Source organism: Tenrec ecaudatus, chromosome 6 (assembly GCF_050624435.1).
Source record: "Tenrec ecaudatus isolate mTenEca1 chromosome 6, mTenEca1.hap1, whole genome shotgun sequence".
NCBI classification, from domain to species: domain Eukaryota; kingdom Metazoa; phylum Chordata; class Mammalia; order Afrosoricida; family Tenrecidae; genus Tenrec; species Tenrec ecaudatus.
The window spans coordinates 119,890,953-119,918,457 of record NC_134535.1 but is presented as its reverse complement, the minus strand read 5'-3'; the positions used below and the strand labels follow the sequence as shown (position 1 = coordinate 119,918,457).

Below are 27,505 nucleotides of genomic sequence, written 5' to 3'. Positions count from 1 at the left end.
TTCCAGTCTGGAGGAGATTTATTTTCCTGATGCCTAGAAAGAGTGCCTTATAAAAGATAAGGCAGGAACAGTATTTTGGTGAAATCACCTAAATAGCGGTGTGACTTTGCAAAAGTTACATAACCTCTCTGTGTGCTGTGAAATGAGGCTGATAATACCATACTTCATACTTCTCGGGGTTATGAGTATGTTATGAGTATGACAGGCAATGCATAGGAACTATTCTGCCAAGTGTTGGCATGTAATAAATCACTACTGTTGAGTTGATTCCGACTCTTAAAGGGACCCTATATAACTGCGTAGAACTGCCCCGAAGGGTTTTATAGGGCTGTAAATCTTTATGGAAGTAGACTGCCCATCTTTCTTCTGAGGAGCAGCTGGTGATTTCAAACCACTGCCCTGTCAGCAGACTAATGCTTAACCTACTGTTTCTTGAGTGTTCCTTGTACGTAATTGATACTCTGTAAATGATCATTGTTCTGATTGTCATTCACATGTAACAGGAGTGAACTTATCAACCACTCCTTTTTTTAATCATTTTATTGGGAGCTCTTAGAGATATTATAACAATCCATAATTCAGTCAGATCAAGGATAATTATACAATTGCTTCCCCCATCAGTTTCTTCCTTCTTGAACTCTTTGATATCAGCTTCCCTTTATCCCCTCCTTCCCCCACCCTATCCCCCAGGAACCCTTATTATATATATATATATGTATATATATATATATATTTCCATATCTTACACTAGCTAATGTATCCATTCACCTACAGTTCTGTTATTCCATCCCCTCAAGTGGGGTTATACAGTCATCATTGCTATCAGTTAACCCTTCACCCTGCTTACCCCCCTTTCTTCCTATACCAGTGGTTCTCAACCTTCCTAGTGCCATGACCCTTTAATACAATTCCTCATGTGTGGTGACCCCCAACCATAAAATTATTTTCATTGCTACTTCATAACTGTCATTTTGCTACTGTTATGAATCATGTAAATATCTGATGTGCAGGATGTATTTTAATTTTTACAAATGGAACATCATTGAAGTATAGTGATTAATCACAAATTAATTTTATATTGTGAAATATTTATTTCTAATTACAAATAAATGATATTTTGTCTTGAAGCATGGTGTAGCATGGTGTAGCAAGAATATCAGCAGACATGTCATCTATTCTTCTGTGGACAGTGTCCTTAGATAAGGAAATTGCACTCAATTTTGCAACAAATTTATCTCTGGTCATAACTAAAACAATGTCTTTGGCTCCTGGCAACAGTAAATCCTCAGCAATGATGTGAGGCTTCATAGCTCTGGTGATTCTGAGTGCCACCAAAGATGAAGTTTTAATGGTTGCTACATTTGTTTGTGGTACTTGCCACCAGTGTCAAGTCTGGCTTTCTTTCTTTTTTTAAAAATCATTTTATTAAGGGTTCATACAACTCTTATCACAATCTATACATACATCAATTGTGTAAAGCACATTTGTACATTCATTGCCATCATCCTCAAAACATCCGCTCTCTACCTAAACTCCTAGCATCAGCTCCTCATTTTCCCCTCCCTCCCGCTCCCCCTTCCCTCTTGAACCCTTGATAATTTATAAATTATTATTTTGTCATATCTTGCTCTGTCTGACGTCTCCTTTCACCCACTCTTCTGTTGTCCATCCCCCAGGGAGTAAGTCACATATAGATCCTTGTAATCAGTTCCCCCTTTCCAGTCCACCCTCCCTCCACCCTTCCAGTATTGTCACTCACACCACTGGTCCTAAAGGAATCATCCGCCCTGGATTTCCTGTGTTTCCAGGTCTGGTTTTCTTGAGTCCATTAGCTTTGCTTCTAAAATAGTTGGTATCCTTGCTGGCAAAGCAAGGATGCTTGCTATCAAAATGGCGTTTTAATTTGTTCGGCTTCATAGGTTCGGCTGATAGAACTTCCCAACAAATAACACATTACAATTTCTAAATTCCTGCTGTAATTATTGAGGTAAAACCATGCTGTAAAAAAAAAAATCTTCAGAGGACCTGATGCCAAGGGCTTAAGTGGAGAGCAAATGTTTTGAAAATGATGAGGGCAATGAATGTACAGATGCGCTTTACACAGTTGATGTATGTATGAGTTGTGATGAGTTGTATGAGCCCCTAATAAAATGTTTTAAAAAAAACTGCCAAAAAAAAATCTTCACTATATATTTTTAACGTTCTGCTCTACACGATCCCTTGTCATGGGATGGTTTGCTAATGAAAATATTATATAACAATAGCTTTAATAATACAAAAGATGATACATGGCATAGTTCAGTCAATACAGTTCACTAAAGTTTCCTACGATTTACCATTCTATTGTTTTTTTTTACATACCTGTTACTATCACAAGGGGGCAGTATTCACATCAACCACAGCTGAATATAAAAAGACCAATCAGCATCCAGATTAAGTCCCATGGTACAGATGCTTTCAACACAGTAGCTGCTTTTAACAGAGTACCTGCTTTCTACACAGTAGCTGCTCTCTACATGTGGCTGGTTCACATAAGTACATTATGGCGCCAACCCTATCACATACACTTGTATTTGTACAGAGTGTATGTGATGGGGTCAGCGCAATAATGTCATCACTCCGGGTACTCATATGTGAGCATATCAGGATGTGGGCGGACCCGCCTGGAGATGGATGGAGGAGGGGGTGTCTCACTTCCTAAGACCATCAGAAATATGTATTTTCTGATGGTCTTAGGCGACTCTTGTGAAAGGGTTGTTCGACCCCCATAGGGTCTCAACCCACAGGTTGAGAACGCTGTCCTAAACCCTCAGGGAATCATTACTCCCATTACTGTTTCTGAAGGGTTTATCTATCTTGGATTTTATGCAAGAAATGATATTAATTGTACAAATAAACATATGCAGATCTAACAAGATTAATGAGGTAAAACTATGACCAAAATAGTAAGAGGAGGAAATATTAAAGAACTAGAGGATAGTTTATTGGTTCATCAGTGCTATACTGCACGCTGGATATATTATCTCTTCCATGTGGTCCTTCTTTGAGGGACTGTCCAACTATCTTACAGGTAGGTTTTGGGTCTCCACTTTGTCTTCATTCCTTCACGTCAATTTGATTGCTTGTTTTTGAACTTCTGATGCCTATTCCCATCCACACCTCATGATCAATCACACAGGCTGGTGTGGTTCTTCCATGTGGGTTTGGTTGCTTCCCTGCTAGATGGCCATTTGTTTCTCTTCAAGCCTTTAAGGCTTTTAATAGCTAGGCATCATCAGCTTTCTTCACTGCATTTGCTTATGCACCCATTTTGTCTTCAGCAATCGTGTTGGGAAGGTGAATTTCATGCATCGCCACATTATTAAACAAACCGTTCTTGTAGTGAGCTAAGATTTAACTAGAGGCCCAACATCTATCTGCTTCCTATTGTATTTACATATATATACATACTCATATATAGAGACAAATGTGCCTATCTTTATATATTTGCATATCTATATACCAATATATGTAATTTTTACTTTCTTGTCCTTTACTTTTTATTTTTCTTTCCACTTGCTCCACTCTCATGTTTACCCATCATTCACTTCTCAATGATTCTTCTTGGGTACATTTTAATTCATCAGACACAACCAGGAACACTACACCCTCCTCATCATCAATTTTAGATCCCTTGCAATTCCCTTGTCCGTGTCCTTATTGTCCCCTCCCTCTCCTCCTCCCCTCCCACGCCCCCAGAATAGTCTGTCCTATTGCTGTATCCTTGGGATTGTTTATCCTGCCTATCTTATATAGATAGACACCAAAAGACAATATAAAGAGTCCCAAGTTTAACTGTAGTCCTGACCCAATGTAGATTAGTATCCCTCTGTTAAATAGTAGGCAGGCCCTGTTACAATCCATTGGTCCAGTCCCCTTTTCTTTCTGGGATCCATATCCCATCTTACCTAACAGCACTTATACCCTTTTAGTCCTCAGTGTTCATGCCCAAGGAATGCGCCTTCTACAAGACCCCATTTCTCTTCTTGCAGTCAGGGATGGAGCAGTCTAGTGTCCCCCCTCCCCCTTACACCATTAGGCTTTCCTTGTGGCCCCCTTGTGAATATCTTCTAACCCAGGAGTCCTCAAACTTTTTAAACAGGGGGCCAGTTCACTGTCCCTCAGACCCATTGGAGGGCCGGACTATAGTTAAAAAAAAACTATGAACAAATTCCTATGCATAATGCACATATCATATTTTGAAGTAAAAAAAACAAATGGGGCAAAAATAGCCAGCAGGCAGGATAAATGTCCTTGGGAGGGCTGCATGTGGCCTGCGGGCCGTAGTTCGAGGACCCCTGCTCTAACCAGTTCAGATGAGGTGCTAAGCGCACCCCTAGAGTCAGAAGTCTACAATCAGGATTCCTCGGAGACTTCGTGGCTTTGCTCCCTTTGCTGGTCTGTTGCACTCTCCTCTTGGTCTGCCCAGTGTGGGTTGGTCAGACAGGCCGTACTCCCCAAACTATTTTTGGTGCAGTCCTCCTTAGCACTGTCATCTAGGGAGAGGCTATCCCTTCTTGAGCTGCATGCAGGCCTCTCTAGGAATGAGCTGTTCTGAGCAGGAATATTGCCTTCAAGGATTGGCCCCCTAGAATGAGGTCTACTCTTTCTCTTCCTTTCCTGGGGAGACATGGAAAGTACCCTCCCCTTGGGTGGATTAGTGCCTTGGTCCCCCTTTGCCATCTTTTTTCTTCCCCCACCCTCCTATGGATCATAAAGGAATATGAGGGGTTGAGGGGGGGTGCTATCTGCATTCCTTCTTTATTTTTTTTCTTCTGTCTCTTTGTTTTTGAATGATGTATGCATCATTGCTTTTGGTCTGACTCTTTAACAGAGTAGTTGGTCCTCTGCCCGGGAACTGTGTGATACGTACATTTTTCTCCTATGCCCATTCTATTGTTTGAACTTACCTCAGTGGACTCGTGTTGTACTTTTTTTTTTTACTTGGCTAACTTCACTCAGCATAATATCCTCCAACTCCTTCCACTAGATGAGGTGCATCATTGTTTCATCACTGGTTTTTAGGGATGCATAGTACTCCATTGTATGTATATACCAGAGTTTTAAAATACATTTGTCTATTGATGGAAATTTTGGCTGTTTCCAATTCTTTGTGATTATGAATTAAGGCAGTTATGAACATTGGGGCACACCAAGACACAATTCTTTTCTTTTTTTAATCGTTTTATTAGGTGCTCATACAACTCTTATCGCAATCCATACATAACATCAATTGTATAAAGCACATTTGTATATTCATTGCCTTCATCATTCTCAAAACATTTGCTCTCCACTTAAGCCCCTGGCAACAAGTCCTCATTTTCCCCCTCCCTCCCCGCTCCCCCTCCCTTATGAGCCCTTGATAATTTATAAATTATTATTTTGCCATATCTTGCCCTGTCCAACGTCTCTGTTTACCCACTTTTCTGTTGTCCGTCCCTGAGGGAGGAGGTCACATGTAGATCCTTATAATTGGGTCCCCCTTTCCAACCCACCCTCCCTCTACATTCCCAGTTTCGCCACTCGCACCACTGGTCCTGAAGGGATCATCCACCCTAGATTTCCTGTGTTTTCATTTCCTATCTGTACTAGTGTAAGTCTAGCCAGACTTGCAAGGTAGAATTGTGATCATGATAGTGGGGGAGGGGGAGAGGACGGGGACGGAGCATTTAGGGACCAGAGGAAAGTTGTATTTTTCATCATTGCTACATCGCATCCTGTCTGGCTCGTCTCCTCCCTGAGACCCCTCTGCCAGGTGATCTCCAGTGGCCGACAAATGGGCTTTGGGTCTCAACTCCGCACTCCCCCCGCTCATTCACTATGGTAAAAATTTTTGTTCTGGTGATGCCTGATACCTGATCCCGTTGACACCTCGTGATCACACAGGCTGGTGTGCTTCTTCCTTGTGGGCTTTGTTGCTTCTCAGCTAGATGAGAAGCCTTTAAGCCTTTAAGACCCCAGACGCTATATCTTTTACCTTCAAGCCTTTAAGACCCCAGACGCTATATCTTTTGATAGCCAGGCACCATCAGCTTTCTTCGCCACATTTGCTTATGCACCCATTTGTCTTCAGTGATCATATCATGGAGGTGAGCACACAATGATATGCTTTTTTTGTTCTTTGATGCCTGATAAATGATCCTTTCGGCACCTCATGATCATACAGGCTGGTGTGCTTCTTCCATGTGGGCTTTGTTGCTTCTGAGTTAGATGGCCGCTTGTTTACCTTCAAGCCTTTAAGACCCCAGACGCTATCTCTTTTGATAGCCAGGCACCATCAGCTTTCTTCACCACATTTGCTTGTACACCAGCTTTGTCTTCAGTGATTGTGTCGGGAAGGTGAGCATCATAGAATGCCAATTTAATAGAAGAAAATATTCTTGCATTGAGGGGAGTACTTGAGTGGAATCCCAATGTCCTTCTGCTACCTTAATACTAAGCCTATAAATATATGCACATAGATCTATTTCCCCATACTCATATATAAATATACTTGCATATATACATGTCTTTATCTAGACCTCTATAAATGCCCTTTGCCTCCCAGCTCTTTCCTTTATTTCCTTTGCCTTTCCTCCTGTCCCACTATCATGCTCAGTCCCCACCAGGGTTTCAGCAATTCCTCTTGGTTACATTACCCTTGATCATGCCCTACCAGGCCTCCCACACCCTCCCCACCACAGATTTGGATCACTTGTTTTTCCTTTGTCCCTGGGTTTGTTAACACCATTTCCTTTCCCCCCACCTCTCCCTCTACCATGTCCCCCCAAAACTGTCGGTCCCGTTGTTTTCTCCTCCAGATTGTTCCTTCAGCTTATCTTATTTAGACAGACCTGCAGAGATAATAACATGCACAAAAACAAGACAGAGCAAAACCAAGCAACAATATACAACAAACAACAACAACAAACCAATGACTAAAGAACAAAACAAAACACAAGAAGAAAGAAAAGCTTGTAGTTAGTTCAAAGATCATTTGTTGGCCTTTTTCCAGTCCAGTCTGTTGGGGCACCACGCCCTGGCCCCAAAGTCCACCTTCAGCATTCCTTGGGGACCTCACTGCTCCATTCCCTTGCTGTTCTGTTGCACCCCCTTAATGTTTTGCCTCGGTGTGGCAGGATCAGATCGGGTGCAATCCCATACTGTGTCTCTGATGTTGTCCTCTTCTTTGTCAGTAAGGGTTGTCATGTCTCATAGTGGGGCTGGCCATGTGGTCCTCTCTGTGGACTGGCTGCTCTAATTGGGGTCATCGTCCTCAAAGACTGGTGGGCCAAGATGTGCTCCACTCTCTCCTCCTCCCCCTTCATCAGCACCCATGTGCTCCGATCTGATATGTCCCTCTCCCGGAGCTGCAGATTCAATGCCATCTTTTGAAATAAATTCTTCTGGGGGGAGGGGCAGGTGTCTACTTAGTAGTTGGGATTGGGGTCAGCCCCCCAGACCTCTCCACTATTCCACACCGGCGTGTTACATTCTGGTCCCTCTTTCCTGGATGCAGTTCTTTCTGATAGCCGGGCCCCATCTGATTTCTTCACTATACTTTGCTATAGCACCCACATCTCCAGTGATCTTTTCATGAAACCATAACAATGTTGAGGATGATGCCAGGACTAGGTGGTGTTTAGTTCTCTTGTACATAAAGTAACTATGAGTCAGAATTGCCTCAATGGCACCTCTGCCATGGCATCAGGAACCAGGTCCGAGCAGACAGAGCTCAAACTACTCTTTGATTCCCAAGTTTATTAATAGTTTTTTGTTTTGTTTTTCTGTTTTGAAGGGCTGTTGAGTGGCCAGACTTCCCCAACAAATGCCAAGCTGGAGAAACTGGACTCTCAGCAGGTGTTGCAGCTCTGCCTCCGCTATCAGGATCACCTGCATCAGTGTGCGGAGGCCGTTGCTTTTGATCAGAATGCTTTGGTTAAACGAATCAAAGAGGTAACGTGCTGGGGGAAACTACCTTGCTGCCTCATTATTGTATTCACTGTGCCTCCTATAGTTGTTTCTATCGGGGTGGATAGCTGGTGACCCCAGCTTTATGTACAGGAAGTAGTCATTTCTAACTAAGGCTCAGCATTTACCTTCACTGCTTGGGAAGATTGACTCTCCTTGCAGTAAACTGCAATTGTAGGAAGAGTGGTTCCCAGAGTTTAAATCCTGCCTCACCATTAACTTGTTTGGGCAAGTTACTTTATTTCTCTTTGTCTCAGTTTTCTCCCATGAAAAGTGGGGCTAAGAGTAGTGAACTTTGCCAAGAATTGAGTGAAAATGAAATCACTTACCAAATGTTAGCTGTTATTGTCATTGCTAGGGGCCGACTCATGTGAACTCTGCATATGTATAACAGAATTAAACATTGCCCAGTCATGCACTGTCCTCACGGTTGTTCCCAGGTTTGGTATGTGTAAAGTCCTACCTACCATACTGATTTTCTCTGGCTGAGTTCATGTCCTAAGAATTAGCTGTAGTTATTTCTGTACATAATTTATAGTTCTCCAGTTAGGTTATCTGTTCTTTGTGAGCAGAAGCCTTGAATTGTCCCTCGATTATAGGAGGAAACACTCACTAACACTTACACAAGGAATTTGTGAAGCAGAAGAATTAATGTGAAAGTGCTTGGTAGATTATGTATGGAGCATGGCATAATTCTGAGTAATTATCAAGAGCAATGAAGGAGGTCCTTCTGGAGCATCATTGACTGGACTGACTGCACACAGCCCAGCTCCGGGGCACCATTGATACCGTATACTACTCGTATGTGAATGGCATTCCCTGAGAGGCCTGTCTTGATCACTGCAGGTGAGAAAAGGAAACAGACCAGGAAACAAACAAGTAAAAAACCTGAGAAACATTGCAAATTAATGATCAGAAAGATGAGGCTTTCTACTCCTCTAAAGAGAGTCTCAAAAACCCAAAGGGACAGTTCTTCTGTGTCCTGTAGGATCTCGGTGAGTCAGAATTGCCCCCGTGGCAGTGGGTTTTGGAATTTTGAGTACTCTAAATTATAACAGACTTAATTTCATTATATTGACAGGTTTAAATCTTCTGATAACCCCAACACTTTAGGAGGAGCTTTCACAAAATTTCACTCACTGCCATCTAGTTGATGCCAACTCATAGTGACCCTGTAGGACAGGGTAGGATGCCCCTGGGAATTTCCAAAACTGTCACTCTTTTTTTTTTTTAAGACTGTAACTCTTAACAGGAGTAGAAAGCCCCATCTTTCTCCCAAGGAGCGGCTGGTGATTTCAAACTGCTCACCTCACAGTTAGCAGTGCAATGGATAACCGCTACGCCACCAGGGCTCCTTTGTCGCAAAATATTATATACATAAACTCTTCTCAGGTGGAAACTATTATTTGGAAAATGATTAAATATGACTTTTCACTTGCTTAGTATTGATATGTCTTTACAATATCATACATTTATTTTATTACAGTAAGTATGCATTGATTTTTGGTATTAATTTTATACATTAATTAAAGCTCTGTGGAACTTTAATTTCCAAACAACTGTGTATCAGAAACATTCAGGATTTTATTTGTTTGTGTACGTACAGCATTTCTTTTTTCCCCAGTATGTCCAGAATGTGGTCTGTGAGTCATTATTTCAATTCTCTCACTAAATGATATCAATGGCATCTTACACATCACTAAGATTTAGGAAGCACTGTTCTAAAGCACTGTTTCCCCACAGTGAGCTCTATAAAACTGTTGTTGTTGTTAGCTGCTGGTGAATTGATTCTGACTCACAGTCCCTCTGTGACAGAGTATCTTAATGACAGTGTCTCTTTCTCTCTAGAGCCTTTGGATGGACTCAGATCTCCAACCTTTCCTTAATCAGCCATATGCTTAACTGTTCGCACCACCAGGGCTCCTTTCTAAAAAACTATCCCTATATGAAGGAGATCAAACTTTTTGCAATATTCCTGTACTCGGGAGTCTCAGTGCATATTAAAATTTCTGATGAGTTTTCAGGAAAAGAAAAAAACCATAAAAACAGCACTTTTCAAGTTTCTTCAGAGCCTTTATCGTAGTAACAGCTATTAACATCGCATGGAAGTAGGGTGTTACAGAACCTTTTTTGGGAAATGCTCAAGGAGATCTGGTGGTGCTGTGGGTTAACATTGGCATGCTCACTGCAAGGACTGTGGCTCAAACCCACCCGCTATTCTCTGGGAGAAAGATGAGGCTCTCTGCTCCTGTAAAGATTGTACAGCTGCAGAACTCGATATTGGGTCTCTCTGAGTTGGAATTAACTCAGTGGTGATGGGTTTGGATTGGGGTGTCTGAGTTGGGAAACGCTGCTCTAGAAATAAGATTGCAGTATTTTTATGTCTGTGCTACAATGCAACTTGGACACCAACCCCAGAGACAGTGTTAGAAATTGACCTTTTGATGGTCGTTGCTTTTTAGAAGGTCCTCTAATGCCTATCTGCAATTTTCAGTTCAGGAAAATATCACCCGAGCAACTAAGTGACTAGCTCAATGTCAAGGAGTTGGTGGTACGAGACAGACTCCCCAGATAGCACATTTTCAAACTCCAGAGACATAGTTCTTGACCCTGGATGCATGTTAGAATCATATGGGATGGGTTTTCCCCCAGTGTCTGACACACACTTCTAAGCAGGGAGACAAATGAAGGGAATCTTCATGGACTCATGACTGAACTGCTGCAACCATCTAGCTTGTTTCCTCTATCCCCTCTCCCTCCCCGCTGCACTGCCTCCTGTACCAGATTGAATGGCTAGTAAATCCCAGACATGGCATTTTATGATAAATATTTTAGCATGTGATTTTGAAAGTAAACTTATGATTTTAAAAAGTTTTCATTTGAATTAATCTTAAGTTTAGGGGGAAATTGAAAACATAATTCAAAGAGTTCTGTATACCCCTCATCCAGCTTTCCTTAAAGTTAACATAGTACATAACTTTAGTGTAATGATCAAAACCAGGAAATTAATATTGATATAATACTCCGACTTCATTTTAATTTCATCAGTATTTTCACTCAACCCATCCACAATGCATATAGAACAATGGTACTTCATTAAGTAGACCTGAAGTGCTTGTAAGAAATAGCAATATCGTCTGGGGTCTTAAAGGCTTGAAGGTAAACAAGTCGCCATCTAGCTCAGAAGCAACAAAGCCCACATGGAAGCATACCGGCCTTTGTGATCACGAGGTGTCAAAGGGATCAGGTATCAGGCATCATCAGAACAAAAAATTTTACCATAGCGAATGAGGCGGGGAGTGCGGAGTGGAGACCCAAAGCCCATTTGTAGGCCACTGGAGATCCCCTGGCAGAGGGGTCTCAGGGAGGAGACGAGCCAGTCAAGGTGCGATGTAGCAACGATGAAAAATACAACTTTCTTCTAGTTCCTAAATGCTTCCTCCTCCCACTATCATGATCCCAATTCTACTTTACAAATCTGGCTAGGCCAGAGGATGTACACTGGTACAGATAGGAACTGGAAACACAGGGAATCCAGGGTGGATGAACCCTTGAGGACCAGTGGTGTGAGTGGCAATACTGGGAGCTTAAAAGGAGGGTGGGTTGGAAAGGGGGACCCAATTACAAGGATCTACATGTGACCTCCTCCCAGGGGGACAGACAACAGAAAAGTGGGGGAAGGGAGAAGTGGGACAGAGTAAGATATGACAAAATAATAATTTATAAATTATCAAGGGTTCATGAGGGAGGGGGTAACAGGAAGGGAGGGGCAAAAATGAGGACCTGATGCCAGGGGCTTGGGTGGAGAGCAAATGTTTTGAGAATGATGAGAGCAATGAATGTACAAATGTGCTTTACACAATTGATGTATGTATGGGTTGTGATAAGAGTTGTATGAGCACCTAATAAAACGATTAAAAAATAAATAAATAAAACAACAAAAAAAGATCTCATTGCAAACCAATGAGGCCAGAATCTTTCAAGTGAGGTCAAAGGGAGACTTTGCACTGATATTTATGATAACATCCCCAGTGATTCTAGTATGTAGCCATAATTGAGAACCAATGTTGTAGAACACTCATTTAAAAGAATTAAAATGACTCTTAAGATTATTTTTTGGAAACTTGGGATTCACTTTGAGGAGAGAACAGTTCCCCAGGGTTGTTGTAAAACCAGGAACATGCTTCAGTGCTGAGCAACGCCGTGCTAACTGTTTAGGGCAGAGGAAGTGAACTGTTTTAGGAATTTAATAGGTGACTTAATGTTGCAACTCCTGAAGCTTACACATCCATCTATGTTCACATAAAATCTAGTGGTTGGAATTAGTCACTTCCAAATGAATAAATCAGAGGATGTAGTTTTGATCAAATACAAACTCTGTTATTATTCCAGATGTTTCCTGGAAATTTGGCTAGACGTGTGAGGAAGTAACCTAATGCTATATGTGTTGAAAGTTGGGGAACCTAACCGTGGAGAATGTACATGAAAGAAAGTGTAGAGCACAGATAAAGCAGTTTCATGAAATGGCAGTGCCTGTGATCACTTACGTTTAGGCCAAAGTGGGCATGGCTCTGATCATTTCTGACTCAGATGAAAGGAAATCAAGGAGTTAGGGAAAGTCTTCCGTTGGTAAACGTGGATGATGCTCTTGAAGGAAGCGTGTTTGTTTTACAAGTTGGTGCATGTGAGGAAGGAGAAGAATGGAAGGTAACTTCCTTCCTAATCAGGGTGTCTTATAATGTGCGTTGACCATGTTTCCTTAGTGCAGGGGTCCTCAGACTTTTATTTTTCTGGGGTTTTTTGTGGTTATAATTTTTTAAAAACATTTTATTAGGGGCTCATACAACTCTTATCACAATCCATGCATATACATACATCAATTGTGTAACGCACATCTGTACATTCTTTGTGGTCCTCAGACTTTTTAAACGGGGCCAGTTCACTGTCCCTCTGACCCGTTGGAGGGCCGGACTATAGTTAAAAAAAACTATGAACAAATTCCTATGCACACTGCACATAAATTATTTTGAAGTAAAAAAACAAACGGTAAAACACCCAGCGGGACAGATAAATGTCCTTGGTGGACCGCACGTGGCCCACGGGCCATAGTTTGAGGATGCCTGCCTTAGTGTTACACGATGGCCTCTCACTCTTCACCCAGCATAGCTTACCAGTGATTGAAAACCTGCTTGGTGTGAGGTCCTTTGGGTTTTACAGAGAAAAATAACTCAGCCCCTGCTCTCTGAAACTCAGTCTAGAATACAAAGGAATAAAGATACACAGAAAGCAAAATAAATGGGTCAGAAGATCAGCTAATAAGGTGCTACATCTGCCAAAATCCGCTTTTCAATGCAGAGCTTAACTTGTGAGCACGTGGTTTACAGAAGGCGCTCGGTGACAGTGAAAGCCCAGCATCCCCATGCAGAGTCCTCAGGAACAGTAGCCTCCATTGAGCAGGATGAGAGGAGCCCTGTCCACAGACGGGGCGCGTCAGAAAGTGGGTTGTTGCAGATTCAGTCACTGCTGACTCACAGCGACCCTATAGGACAGGGTACAACTGCCCCTGTGAGTTTCCAAGACTGCAACTCTTTATGGGAATAGAAAGCCCACCTTTCTCCCATGGAGCGGCTGGTGGTTCCAAACTACTGACCATGTAGATCATGGCCCAACACGTAGCCACTATGCCACCAGGGCTCCTATTGCTGATGTAGTTAGGTTAAAATTATCTCATTTGTTTTCCCTTTTAACTGACCCTTAATTTGTTCTATTTTAAAATTTATTTTTTGTGTTCTTTTAGAATGCACAAAAATGTAACTAATGTCACTGAACAAGTTGCATAGAAATTGTTACATGAAAAATTAATCTTCTGTGTAAATTTTACAGAAGACATAATAAAATTTTATTTAAAAACAAACAAACAAACAAACATCGACTTACTGTAAAACAGCAGTCAGTTGCTATGAAGTCCAGTCTGACCTGTGGCGTCTGATAGAGATCAGAGTTGCATTGTGCTCCATGGGGTTTTCAGTGTTATTTTTTTAGTAGATTTCCAGGCCTTTTTTCGCAGGTGCCTCTGGGTGGTTTCAAACCTTTCTGTCAGCAGTCCAGCTTGTTAATTGTTTACACCACCCAGTTACTCCAGATTCACAACATAACTCAGAAATTCTGCTTCTAGATATATGCCCAAGATAAATGGAAACATACTCAGGGACTTCACAAAGTTTGAGGAAATTTTCCATCATCTTGTAATTCTTTTTTTTTCCCCATGAAAAGCTTACAAGATTAGTAGTCCAGGGCCTTCTGGCTAATGTAGTCAGGGCATGACTGACAGGGCATTACTCGGGCTTATCCAACCCCCTGAGTCACCACAGGACTGGTGATCTCCATCAAGAACATACCCCGACAAGTCCCTGAGTGAGCCCACCCGTCTCTGGGCTGGAGAGGTGTGGAAGTATGGTAATCCACTTTCCAGTGCACTCTGCCTGAGGGCAAGACGGTTTTCATCCTGTTAGTGGTCAGAAGGTATTCAATGGAGCCTTAATCCACACGGGGACTCTACAAATGGATTTTGAGTTTTTCACTGTCATCTATAGCTTTCTGCAAACAGGGTACCCAGAGTTTAAGCTCTAAAACAGACAACCTTTCTGTGTTTATCAATTGTGGGGAAGAGCCAAAGTAAAAGAAGATCAAAGAAAGAAGGTTCCTAGCGAGCGAGATGTGAGAAGCAGAGGGTATAGAGGAATCACTCTGAGACTGTGGTGCTCCACCTCCTCAGGCCGCGACCCTTTCATCCCGTTCCTCATGTGGTGGGGACCCCAACCATCACATGATTTTTGTTACTACTTTATAACTGTAATTTTACTACTGTTATGAATCGGGCGATCCCCGTGAAAGGGTCGTTTGACCCCCAAAGGGGTCGCAGCTCACAGGTTGAGAATGGCTACTTTGAGAGAACAGAGAGGAGGCAGGCACGTTTATAAGAGGACAGGCCTTTGAGCACTCACACCTGAAGGGACTGTTTAATCTCTGCAAAGAAGAGAGATGATTTGTTGTAAGTGGTCATGGGGATTCAGTAGTATACCTACTTCTCACTTATTGAGGTATTATTTGTTATCCAACATTTGCATTTAAAATACTAGAAAACTACTGTGTGCATGAACAGCAGATTTCTGACAGTAATAATGCCAGGGTGCACAGTGAGAGCCACACTGGCTGTGATGACGAAGGCTATGTGTCAGCTTGCCAGGGCCGTGCTTCTCAGTGGTTTGGCAGGTATGTAAATAAGAAGTCATTCTCCATTTTGTAATCGGATGTAGTCATCCTCCAGTTTTACATAACAAGTCTTTGGAATCAAATCATGTCAGTCAGGGGAGCTGTGGGCATCCGTTAAGGGTGCAGCCAAGGTAGGAAAAACTTGTATTTGTGAAGTGAATTTAGAAGATGTGGGGTGAGGGAGATCATTGTTAGTGTCAGATGGATCATGCCTGACACTGTTTTGCGGGCACTCCAGAACTGCATTGCCTTTAAGGAGCTCTGTGACCAAGTTACGTAATCCTCTTGAGCTTCGCCATCCTCTTCTGTTAAGTAAGGGTTAGAGGAGTACCTACCTCTGAACGATTGTTATAAAGATTTAACTAGTTATTCTATGTGAAATACCTATGTATGATAAAGAATTAATGTTTTAAGCCCTTTCCGCTTTCTTTCAAACCCCGAGTGATTTCTTTCATGTCATGAATATTGATTTTGTATTCAATTTAACTGTTTATTCTGCTTGGTAGAGAGCCCCAGTTCGCAACCTGTGGGTTGCGACCTCTTTGGGGATCCAAAGACCCTTTCACAGGGGTCAACTGATTCAGAACAGTAGCAAAATCACAGTTATTAAGTAGCAACAAAAATAATTTTATTGGAGGGAGGGGAAAAAAAGAGAACCTGATGCAAAGGGCTTAAGTGGAGAGCAAATGCTTTGAGAATGATTGGGGCAGGGAATGTGCAGATGTGCTTTATACAATTGATGTATGTATATGCATGGATTGTGATAAGAGTTGTATGAGCCCCTAATAAAATGTTTTTAAAAAATAATTTTATTGTTAGGGGGGTCACCACAATATGAGAAGCTGTATTAAAGGGTTGCGGCATTAAAAAAGTTGAGAACCACTGCGTTAGACTGTGGTGAACCTAAGAAACTATGGAAACTGCTGTGAAGAATGAGAATTCTAGAGCACTTAATTATATTCCTAATCAAGGTGCAACAATTAGACTTGTTGCAGTTATTGTATGCTTGTATAAAGGCCTTAAAACTTAACTTTATTAGAGAATACCAGGAAAAACAGACTGACTTTATGATATGATTCTTGTAGTATATATGTTTTTCATTTCCAATGCATTAATAAGTATGTTGTTTTAGTATAAAACAGCACAAAGCTTCAAAAGGATGTTCTGATGAACAGAATTGCAGTCCTGAGAAAACCATAGGCTGGCACAGGATTGTAGAGACCCCAGTGATGCAGTCCAGCCTCTCCATGGCAAGAGTGGAAAGGAAGGTGGGCGGGCAGGAAAGGTCATCTTGTTAGTACTAGCCTGCTCACTAGCAGGTTGATCCTGAGCTGGATGCAGATAAACTCCAAGGACCTCCCTTGACTTTTTTATTTGTGTAATGAAACCCTGAATTTCCTTTTTAGTTATTTCTCCTTCACAAAGTTGGTTCTCAGGCCAGTTTTCAAAGGAATGCATGAATTCTCCCACCCACAGGCCTGCACCCAGAGCTTGGCAGGAATTTCTGCAGACAGTCCTGTAGTGTATGAGACCTCCGTGGAGCCATGTCCATGTGTTCGAGCTGACTTCCTGCTTCCTCCCATAGGGATAGAGAAGAGATTGAACAAGGCTCAATGATTTGCGCACAGTATTAAACAGAATTAGCCTCGGAAGTAGAATAAGCATTCATTCCAGAGCCTTCCATTAAAAGCATGCTTAGCCAGGTGTGACTGTTACTTTGTCTCTACTACGTGAACTGACTCACTTTAAATGACAGCATTGTCAGAGGCCTGTGGCGCCTTTTAAACATATTCTGGTATCAATGGCTGTTTTCTTAACCTCAGATTTTAAAAGGTATGTGCCAGAGCCTTGAGGTGTTGGCTTCTCCCTGGAATACTGGAGAAAGCATTTCTCAAATGCTATGCTTCCTTTCTGCCTTACAGGTCGCTCTGGTGTAAGGTGTGGTACCTTACCATGTACCGTACGTATATACTTGTGTATACGCCAAGTTTTCCAGCACATTTTTAATGCAGTTTTTGTGGTAAAATAAGGTGCCTTGGCTGGTAGTTGGGTCAGCTTATACTTTCTTGCCCTTTGGGTAACCTTGCTTTTAAGTAAGAAATGTGAATGGTGCCTTGGCTGTCAGGAAATACAGATGGGCACTTGGGCCGATTCTGGTTTATACTGTACGGTATGCTGTGTATGCTTTTGTGGGCCAAGCCGCACACTTCATTACCCCACCGCTGCTCTGCCAAAAGACAGACATTGTGGACGCAGGCCGTCTCTCGTTTACTACCAGCCCTTTGGAAACCTATGGCTATGGTTTGGGCAAGCATGAGGAAAGCCTGGTTATGTGCAGGACTTTAAAGCAGGTTGGTTATGGCCGACACAGAGAAATGGAAACAGATTTGAATGTGTAAACCTGTGGTGTACCAGAATGATAATCGAAACAAGAAAATTTTCTGGTCAAAACCCTGGCCGGGAAAACTCGGAAGAAGCACAGCAAGCCCACCAGGAGCCTGATAGGGGAGACTGGATTATTGACAGGACTCTGGAGAACGGCACACATTTTAAACTGTGCAATCAGCTGCTGGACTTGAGTGGGGCACCTGTTTCCAACTCAGCTGATCAAGGGATTTGGTTGCTATTCATCAGGCAGGATACCCTTATTTTCTAGGAGAGAGATTCCATTTCTGGAGGGATACCAACCTGTAATTTTCTCATGCTCATAATCAGTCTGCTGCACTCATATTTTGAAGTCAGATCCATTCCAGTTTCACTCCATCAGCTATGACTGGACCAAAAGGATCTCTTTGAAACCCTGGGCATGTGCTTGCCTGAGGCCTAGCTCCAATCAGACTTTGCATACTGACACGTGTGCATGCGGGAACAACAGCCCTACTCCCCAAGATTGCCTGCCCTAGATGTACCCCAACACAGCTGGCTCTGCCATCTTTTTTAGTCCTGGTGACAACTGCCAAACACTAGTGTTAGTGTGTCTGCTTTCTCCCTACCCCAGCTCGGTCCCAGTCAGCCAAAGTGAGCAATGCCAGTCACCACAGTGTGCAAGCCAACGGGCGCACAGTAGTAAGCACACATGGACTGTAGAACAGGAACCCGCGCTGGGAAAGGATATTCCCTGTCTGACGGCTCTGTCAGTGAAGACAACCAAGGAACTAGGAATCTGAACATTGCTAATACCTAGAATAATGCTTGACACCCAATAGGCACTTAATAAATATTTACTAAATGAGCAATGATTGAATTCTTCGATTATTTCAGTAGCTCTGTCCCGGTGACTGGCAAGCTTTCTCACTTTTGGGGAGAAAATGACGATTCGGATAGCTGCATTAGGTAGGATAAGCTAGACTGTAGTTATAAACAGATAAAAAGAAAAAAGAATGATGGCTCAAATGTAACGGGTGTTTATTTCTTGCTGTTATTCAAGGTCGATGTTTGAGTGGCAGGTGACTGTCCTCCATAGAGTGAGGCTTCTCCTGTCTTGTGGCTCTTTCATCCCCAACGATGAGAGCATCCATTTCGCTGAAATGGGAAGAGGGTGTAGTAACGCATATGGGAGGTTCTTAGGAACCAAACCTGTAAGTGTTAAGTGACACTTTGGCTAGATGTTAGCCACATTGACACAACTAATCCCTTAAAGAGGTGCGGTTTCCTTCCCAGGAAACCACCTGTGAAGACATCATTGCATTATTAAAATGCATCTGTTGCCTCAGTGTGAGATTTGGGAGGGTTGTTGGGGCAAGCTTCCGTAGCAAATGTCACTTGGTTTCAGTCTTCCTCCATGAAAAACCACGTGGTACCTAGAAATAGACTAACGCTGTTATTAGTAAATGAAAAACTAGGCTAGGACATTATATGTTGAATATGCGCTCAACCATGTTAAATACCCCTAAAAATGACTAGAAGGAAACCTGATAATTAATTGTGGTTGTCCTTTCAAGATGAGATTATTAGAAGGTTTTTGTTTGTTGTTGTTGTTTTTTGCTTTTGTTTGCTTGTTTGTTTGGTTAGCCTGATACGTTCTACTTTCTTGTATTTTACAACATTTCTATCTGGAACATATATTAATTTTGTTTTGATTTTTGTTTCCAAATTGGAAACATTTCAAAAGTTGTTCTTTTCCCAAACAATGCCTGAGTCTTTGAAGCTCTGCCCCTATTGAAGTTTGTTTGTTTTTTAACCACCAGGAAAGATTATGTATGCCTTTCAGAACTTTGTGTGCATATGCATTTACACATCCACCTCATTAACTTACTAATTTACCCAGCCCTCTGCCAGGTTAAAAATATACCACTGACAAACCTTTCTCCCGTATAGCCCTTATGTTTTACTGGGGGAACATGAGAGATAGGTACAAGTAAATTGTATAGCATGTAAACTGGTGGTAAGTGCTAAGGATGGAGATACGGACTGTCACTGGTTAGAAATTTCAGATCAGGTGGCTTGAGAAAGGGACTTCTAGTCTGATGACCTCTGACTTGTTCCTGAAATGCATCAGATATTTGGCCCCATGGCAACCACAGAACCAGGGATTTGATATATCCTGAACAATCTGCTCACTGTCATGTTTACCTGGATGTTTGGAACTGGAGTCTTCATTGCTAGCTGTGCTGTCAGTTGAGAGGATGCTCACAGATCTGCAATCCCTTTTAAAACATCTCTAATTCGCTTGGTCTCCAGGATTCCCCAAAAGATTTCTCTCGGATGTGTCCCTAGATGCTGAGGCCACATTTAATTTTCTCCAGTTCATCCCCCAAACTGTGCTTCACTATTGTAAGACTTTAGTTGACCCCTAGCATTGTTCCACAGTCCTCATTCTACACATGAATACTTGTCACCTGTCCAGAATCATCTTAAACCATTGCTTGAAATGGCCCATGTCAAAAGTTAAGGTGACAGCTGGTGTCATGAGTGGGAGCGTAGCATGCACTGCAGGCTTATAAGGAACTCTGAATAAAAGGGTTCTTTTTTGGCAGTAAAAATCACATATTCCAAAGGCAGCAAGACCTACAAGGAAGCAATGCAGGCTGTCATACATTCTGCACAGGTACAACACTGGTTTGTTTCTACACTCCAAGGTCCTTCAAAAGAGAGTTCCCTCTTTTAGTCTTTGCTGAGACTTAGTCTCTGCAATTAGTCACTTGCCTGCTTTTCCATCTTACAGTCCACCAGTCATAGTTGTATTTTCCAAACCCCACTGAACACAGACGGTTCTCTGGTCTACCCTCCTGCTCCGTGCCTTCCTGCAAGAATGTCCTTCCCACCTGTGCCTGGTGACTCCTCTACTCCCATCAGGCTCATCTCACACGCCAACAGGCTCTACATGAAGCATCCCCGACTCCCTTGGTTAGAGGCCTGTCCCTCCTTACGTCTCCCTGTGCTCAGTAAATGTTGGCTGGATGTGTTTATGGAGTGGTCACCTCAGTTCTTCACAAGGGTGGTGCTGTGGGCCTCTCCTCTAGAGCAGGCACTCACATGTCAGAAGAGGTTGTCGAGCAAATGTTTAGGAGCACTGGCTCTGATATCAGTTGCTACATCTGGCAGATTGTTTTATGACTATCATATTCTAATCGCCTCCATCAACATCTGTTCCCCCATGTAGCTTATCTGTGATGAGTTAGTTAATGTTCTATAATTTATTTTAGGTTCTAATATCCATTGTAATGGCTACAAAGAACTCACAAGCACAATTTATGAAGAATGGGTTTCTTAAAGGAGTAAACAAATTGTAATGGCAGTGAGAAATGCTCAGGGTAGTTCTTTACCAGGACATGTTATAATGTTTCAGTTATGCTAATAAATGCCCAAGGGACATATTACTCTACTATAAGCCTCAACTCTACTATAACCCTCAACTTAAAACCATTCAGTTTAAGCTCCATGGGTCAGTAAACCCAGCTCCCTGAATTAAGTGCCCAGAGGCACCCCCACTCCCATAAGTCTTAGTTCAAAGGCACTCAGCTCTACTTCCGTGAGTCAGCAAGTGTCGCTCCCCCAATTAAGTGCCCAGAGGCTCTCCACTCCACAAGCCCGCCTCCGGCACAAAAGCACTTAGCTTTACTTCCTCTGTGGCTTGGGAAGTCCATCCCTCTGCTGGGGAAGTCTATGCTCTGGCTCTTGGTTCTGCTGCTGCCCCTCTGATGCCATATCTGCCATCTGGATCCAGGAGGTTCACTGCACAGGGATCTCGAGTCCAGAACACAGCTCCACTCCTGGCGCTTGTGGTTATGAAATCCCTCTTCCTGCTTCTCAGCAGGATGCCACTTAAGGGAATCCAGCCCACAGTTACTCACTGGTGAATCCTATCAGTATCTTCTCCCACCTTCTTACCAGACCCAACCATGGAAGGGTAGTTTGGTGAGATTTAGAGACTGTCTAGAAGAGCCACACTGACTAATTCACCGCTCCTGCAGTATCTATGGCTATTTCCTTTGCCAAGGGTGGAGGGATTTGGCTGTTATGTAGTACTCACACACTCCTTTGGAGACTGTTCTGTACTTTGAGTCAAAAAAAAGTTTTGATCATGGATAGTTGGGTGAGAAATAAAGGAATTTTAAAGCACATGATGAATACAGTGTCACATGTTTCTAACTTTAGTTCAGGCTTCAACTTACTCAGCATGTCACTTAGGCCCCACTTGTAGTTCCTTTCAGTCGTAGCCCACTGGCTTGGCTCCCTGATTTTCTTCACCATCCACTCACTCCATTGACTGATTTGGCTGCTCTAACTCCACTTCTAATGTAGCAGTATCAGAAATTTAGCTGTCTTTTAAAAAAAATGTTCACCACGTGCCAGTTCTAAAATAAGGATTTTTACATAGACCATCATTGACAGCTGACAGATAGGGTACCTGCAAGGTCATTTGTTTAAGGGTACCCCTTTTTAAATGAGTCTAGAGCTTCCCTGCAAGTCTTTAAGCAAAGGCTTTCCACTCCCCAGCTCCTTTCCTCGGACTGAGTCCACATACTTTTCCTGGCCCTTTAGAATATCCCTTTGGTAGCTTCATTAGTGTAATTCTACATTTCAAAAGCAATCTCTGTAGGATGTAGTCTCGCTTAAAAACTAACTCACGCCGAAGCTCCACATTTACATCTTTAACAGCTCTGCCTACTGCTGGGACAACTAGCTGTTCTATGCTTCTGATGAGTTTTTTGACTGCTGTGTAGCAAGTATCTTAAGCAAAGAGCCCGGACTGCGAAGTCAGAGCAAGAGGAGTGGGAGGGGTTTTACAGACTTCCACTGCTGCTCTGGGTGCCTGCGAGAGGACATATCTCCATCAGTACAGTTGAGTGCTGGGCTGCTACAGACCAGGGGCATCTCAAGGAGGCAAAAGATCTTCTAAGATGTTGGTGTACTCTAAACTGGTACCCTTCAGAGGGACTGGAGAAAGGTCTCCTAGAGGAGAAAGAGCAATTAGGATTTTTCCTATCTGCTGACTTTCAATGCCACTTTCTAGCCTTGAGGGGATAAAGTCTGGATGAGGAAGGATAATCGCCTGACTTCACCGTTTTTAAGGAGTCCTGCTGGTACAGACCTGATCAGAACTTGGAATAGGTGAAATATGAATTTAGGAAAATTAAAAGTTATCAAAAATGAAATGGGATGCATAAAGATCAATATCCTAGGCATTAGTGAACTAAAAGGACAGGTATTGGCCATTTTGAATCAGAAAAATCATATGATTTACTATGCCAGGGGGATGAACAAAGTGGGTGAAAGGAGGCAGCGGTCGGTGTAAGATATGAAAACAATAATAATTTAAAACTTATCAAGGAGTCACAGGGTGGGAGAGGGGAAGGGAGGTGGTGGGGAAGAGGAGCTGATACCAAAAGCTCAAATAGAAATTAAATGTTTAGAAAATGATGGTGGTGACGAGCCAGTCAGGGTGCAGTATAGCACCAATGGAACATACAACTTTCCTCCAGTTCTGTAATTAATGCATCTCCCCCCACACTATCATGACCTCAATTCTACCTTACACATCTGGCTAGACCCAAGATTGTACACTGGAAACAGGTAATCCAGGACAGATAAACCTCTCAGGAACAATAATGAGAGTTGCGATACCAGGAGGGTAAAGGAAAGGTGGAAGAGAAGGGAGTAACTGATCACAATGATCTACATATAACCTCCTCCCTGGGGGACAGACAGCAGAAAGGTGGGTGAAGGAAGACAGTGGTTGGTGTAACACGTGAAAAAAAAATTATCAAGGGTTCATGAGGGTGGGAGAATGGGGGATGGGGGAAATGAGCTGAAACCAAGGGCTCAAGTAGAAAGATTTTTTTTTTAAATGATGATGGCAACATATGTACAAAATGTGCTTGAGACAGTGGATTTATGTATGGGTTGTGATTAGAGCTGTACAACCTCCCAATAAAATAATTTAAATTTTTAGAAAAGAATAAAGAAAAGAAAATGATTTGGGTAACATATGTACACATATGCTTGATATAATTGATGTATGGAATGTTATAAGAACGTGAGAGTCCCCAGTAAAATTGTTTTAAAAAAAAAGAAAGGCTCTTGCTAAATCCATCATGAAGTTCAATGCTGTGATAGGATTATACGAGGAGTACCAAAATAACCAGAATTTTTTCCCAAAGCTACGTATATTTATGTTGATTAAAAAAAATAAAACAGCCTTATCACTTTCAATGTACTCTCTCCATTATACTTAATACATTTGTCAAATCTGCAATTCCATTCTTGAAAACATTTTTCACAATCATCTGTTTGGATAGGTGACAGCACCTCCATCATTTTTTTCTTCACCTCTTCTATGGCATCAATTCACTGTTCTTTCATGTCCGTCTTCATTTGTAAAAGCACAAAGAAATTGCACAGAGCGAGGTCAGGTAAGGTGTGTGGGGCAAGAGAGGCATGCTGAGGTGTTTTTTTTTTGCCAAAAACTGGCACACTGAGATGGCTGCGTAAGCAGGTGCTTGGCTTCGTGGCAAAATCAGTCCCTTGTCTGCCACAAATCAGGCCTTTTTTTTTTGTCACACTGTTATGCAATCTTTTCAGAACCTTAAAGTCTGACCTGGTGGAACAGACTCTAAATGCACTATGAGTAGTTGACATTTTCATCTGTTTGGGAAGTTGACAGATGTCGAGAACAAGGTTTGATATCACCTTTTTTGAAATAAGAAATCCACTCCTATACTTGAGTTTTTCCCACTGTCCTTCTAAGTTGTGTTCAACATCCCAGCAGTTTCTGTGGCATTTTTTCTGAGCAGGAAACAAAATTTCACAGCCATGCGCTGTTCTCTTAAATCAGTCATCACAAAAAAATGAGGTTCTAGCAAAACTGCTTTTATGAAAAAACTCACTGTGACCAGTGAGAACCTTCCCAGGTGACACCACTGGGTGCACTAACAAAGAGCAAGTTGCTTGGTGCTTGCCTAGCAGGAAAAAATACGTACTATGAAAGCGCCACCTTACAGAGCTTTCTCCATTTGGGGTGGGGGTGGGGTGGGGCAGGGTAATCCCCTTGTATCTATCCACATTTAAGGATATCCAATCAATACAACTATTATTCAAATTTATGTGCCAACCACAAAAGCTATTGATGGGGAAATTTAAAAATTCTACCAACTACTTCAGTTGGATATTAATCAAATATGCAATCAAGACACATTGATAATTATTGGTGATTGGAGTGTAAAAATTGGAAACAAAGGAAGGAACAGTAGTTGGAAAATATGGGCTTGGTGATAGAAATGAAGATGGAAATTATTGGATAGAATTTTGCAAAACCAACAACTTGGTCATAGTGAATACCTTTTTTCTTTTTTGTGAATACCTTCTTTCAACAACACAAAAGACAACTGTAAGCGTGGGCTACTCGCGATGGAATACACAAAAATCAAATTGAGAAATTGACTACATCTGTAAGAAGACACACTGGAGAAGCTCAATATCAGCAGCTAAAACCAGACCAGGTGCTGACTGTGGAACAGCCTATCAATTGCTTATATCTAAGGTCAGCATAAAGCTGAAGAAAATTAAAACAAACTCTGAGAACCAAAATATCACCTTGAGTCTTTCCTACCTGAATTTTGAGAACATGTCATGAACAGATTTGACATATTGAACACTAACGGCAGACCTGATGAGCTGTAGGAGAACATCAAGACCATCATTCATGAAGAAAACAAAAGGTCATTAGAAGACAGGAAATAAGCCCCTAATAAAATGTAAAAAAAGAAAAGAGGAGAAAAAAAAGAAAATGATTAGGGCAAAGAATGTACAGATGTGCTTTATACAATTGATGTATGGATATGTATGGATTGTGATAAGAGTTGTATGAGCCCCTTAAAAAAAAGAAGACAGGAAATAAAGAAGAGATCAAATGGAAGAAATGATGAAGTCAGGAGCTGAACAGAAATTTTCAAAGGGCACTGGAGAAGACAAAGCCAAATATTATAATGAAATGTGCCAAGACCTAGAACTAGAAAACCAAAATGGAAGAACACACTCAGCATAACTGAAACAGAAAGAACTCATACAAAAAGAATTTTTAAAATTGAGCCTTCCCTGAGTTGCAATCTTGAAAAATACTATGGGCAGACAAATTGACTGATGCAGGTAGCATCAAGATGGAAAGAATACATAGTCACTGTACCAAAAAGAACTATTCAACATCCCACCATTTAATGAGGTAGCATATATGAGCCAGTGGTTCTGAAGGAAGAAGTTCAAATGGCACTGAATGCATTAACCAAAAACAAAGGCTCCATGCATTGAGGAATACCAATTGAAATGTTTCAGCAAGCTGAAGAAACACTGGAAGCACCCACTCACTTGTATGGAAGTATGGAAGACAGCTAGTTGGCCAACTGACTGGAAGAGATCCATATTTGTGCCCATTCCAAAGAAAGGTGACCCAATAGAATTCTCAGACTATAGAATGTTATCATTGAGAGCGCACGCATCTTGCTTAAGATCATCCAACACCAGTTAAAGTAAGACATTGACAGGGAACTGCCAGAACTTCAGGCTATATTCAAAAGAGGACATGGAATAAAAGAGATCATTGCTGATGTCAGATGGATCTTGACTCAAAGAAGAGAATGTCAGAAAGATGTCTACTTGTGTTTCATTGACTGTGCAAAGTTATTCAATTATTCGATTATAATTAAAAACTGTGGGTAACATTCAGAAGAATAGCAATTCCAGAACACTTCATTATGCTCATGAGGAACTTGGACCAAGAGGCAGTTGTACGAACAGAACAAGGGACTACTGTGTAGTTTAAAATCAAGAAAGGTGGTATCCTCTCACCATACTTGTTCCGTCTACATGCTGAGCAAACCATCAGAGAAACCGGATTATATGACGGAGAATGTGGCATCAGGATTGGAGAAAGGCTTATTAACAACCTGCGATATGCAGATGACACAACCTTGCTTGCTGGAAGTGAGGAGAAATTGAAGTACTTGCTGATGAAGATCAAGGTTTGTAGTCTCCAGTAAGGATTACAACTCAATGTAAGGAAGGCCATAATCGTCCCAACTGGACCAATAGGTAACATCATGGTCAGTGGAGATAAGGTTGAAGTTGTAAAGGATTTTGTCTTGGTTGGATCCACCATCACTGCTTATGGAAGCAGCAGCCAAGAGATCAAAAGGTGTATTGCACTAGGTCAATCTGCTGGCCAAGACCTCTTTAGAATATTGAAGAGCAAGGCCTTACTTTGAGGACTAAGATATGCCTGACCTCAAGCCATGGTATTTATTCTCCATTGCATCATATGCATTTGAAAGTTGGACACTGACTAAGTAAGACTGTAGAACAATAGATGCATTTCAGTTGTGGTGCTGGAGAAGAATATTGAAAGTACCACGGACTGCTAAAAGGACACACAGATCCGTATTGGGAGAAGTACGGCCAAAATGCTCCTTAAAGGCAAGGATGGCAAGATTTCCTCTTACATACTGTGGACATTGTCAGGAGAGACCAGTCCCTGGAAAAGGACCTCATGTTTGGTAAAGTGGAGGGGCAGCGAAAGAGAGGAGGGCCCTTAATGAGATGGATTGATAGTGGCTACATCAGTGGGTGTAGGCATAGGAACAATTGTGAGGATGGCACAGGACTGTGCAGTGTTTTCCTTCTCTTGTGCATACGGGCACTAGAGGTAGAAGCTGACTCCATGGCACTTAATAAGATGGTACAGAAGTTAGAGTTCAAGCTCACCAGTCTCCAGAGAAAGCGGCAACCCTCTGCTTCTATCTATCAAGATCAC

At 42.0% G+C, this 27,505-nt stretch overlaps 1 protein-coding gene across 3 annotated transcripts in view; it reads left to right on the top strand.

Moving 5' to 3' along the window:
* Positions 1-27,505, top strand: part of BORCS5 (BLOC-1 related complex subunit 5) — a 103,823-nt gene that overhangs the window by 66,797 nt on the left and 9,521 nt on the right. For all 3 annotated transcript variants that reach the window (XM_075552055.1, XM_075552054.1, XM_075552053.1), the window contains exon 3: positions 7,817-7,974. In XM_075552055.1, the coding sequence (XP_075408170.1) occupies positions 7,817-7,974 (158 nt within the window). The remainder of the gene's footprint in view (positions 1-7,816; positions 7,975-27,505) is intronic.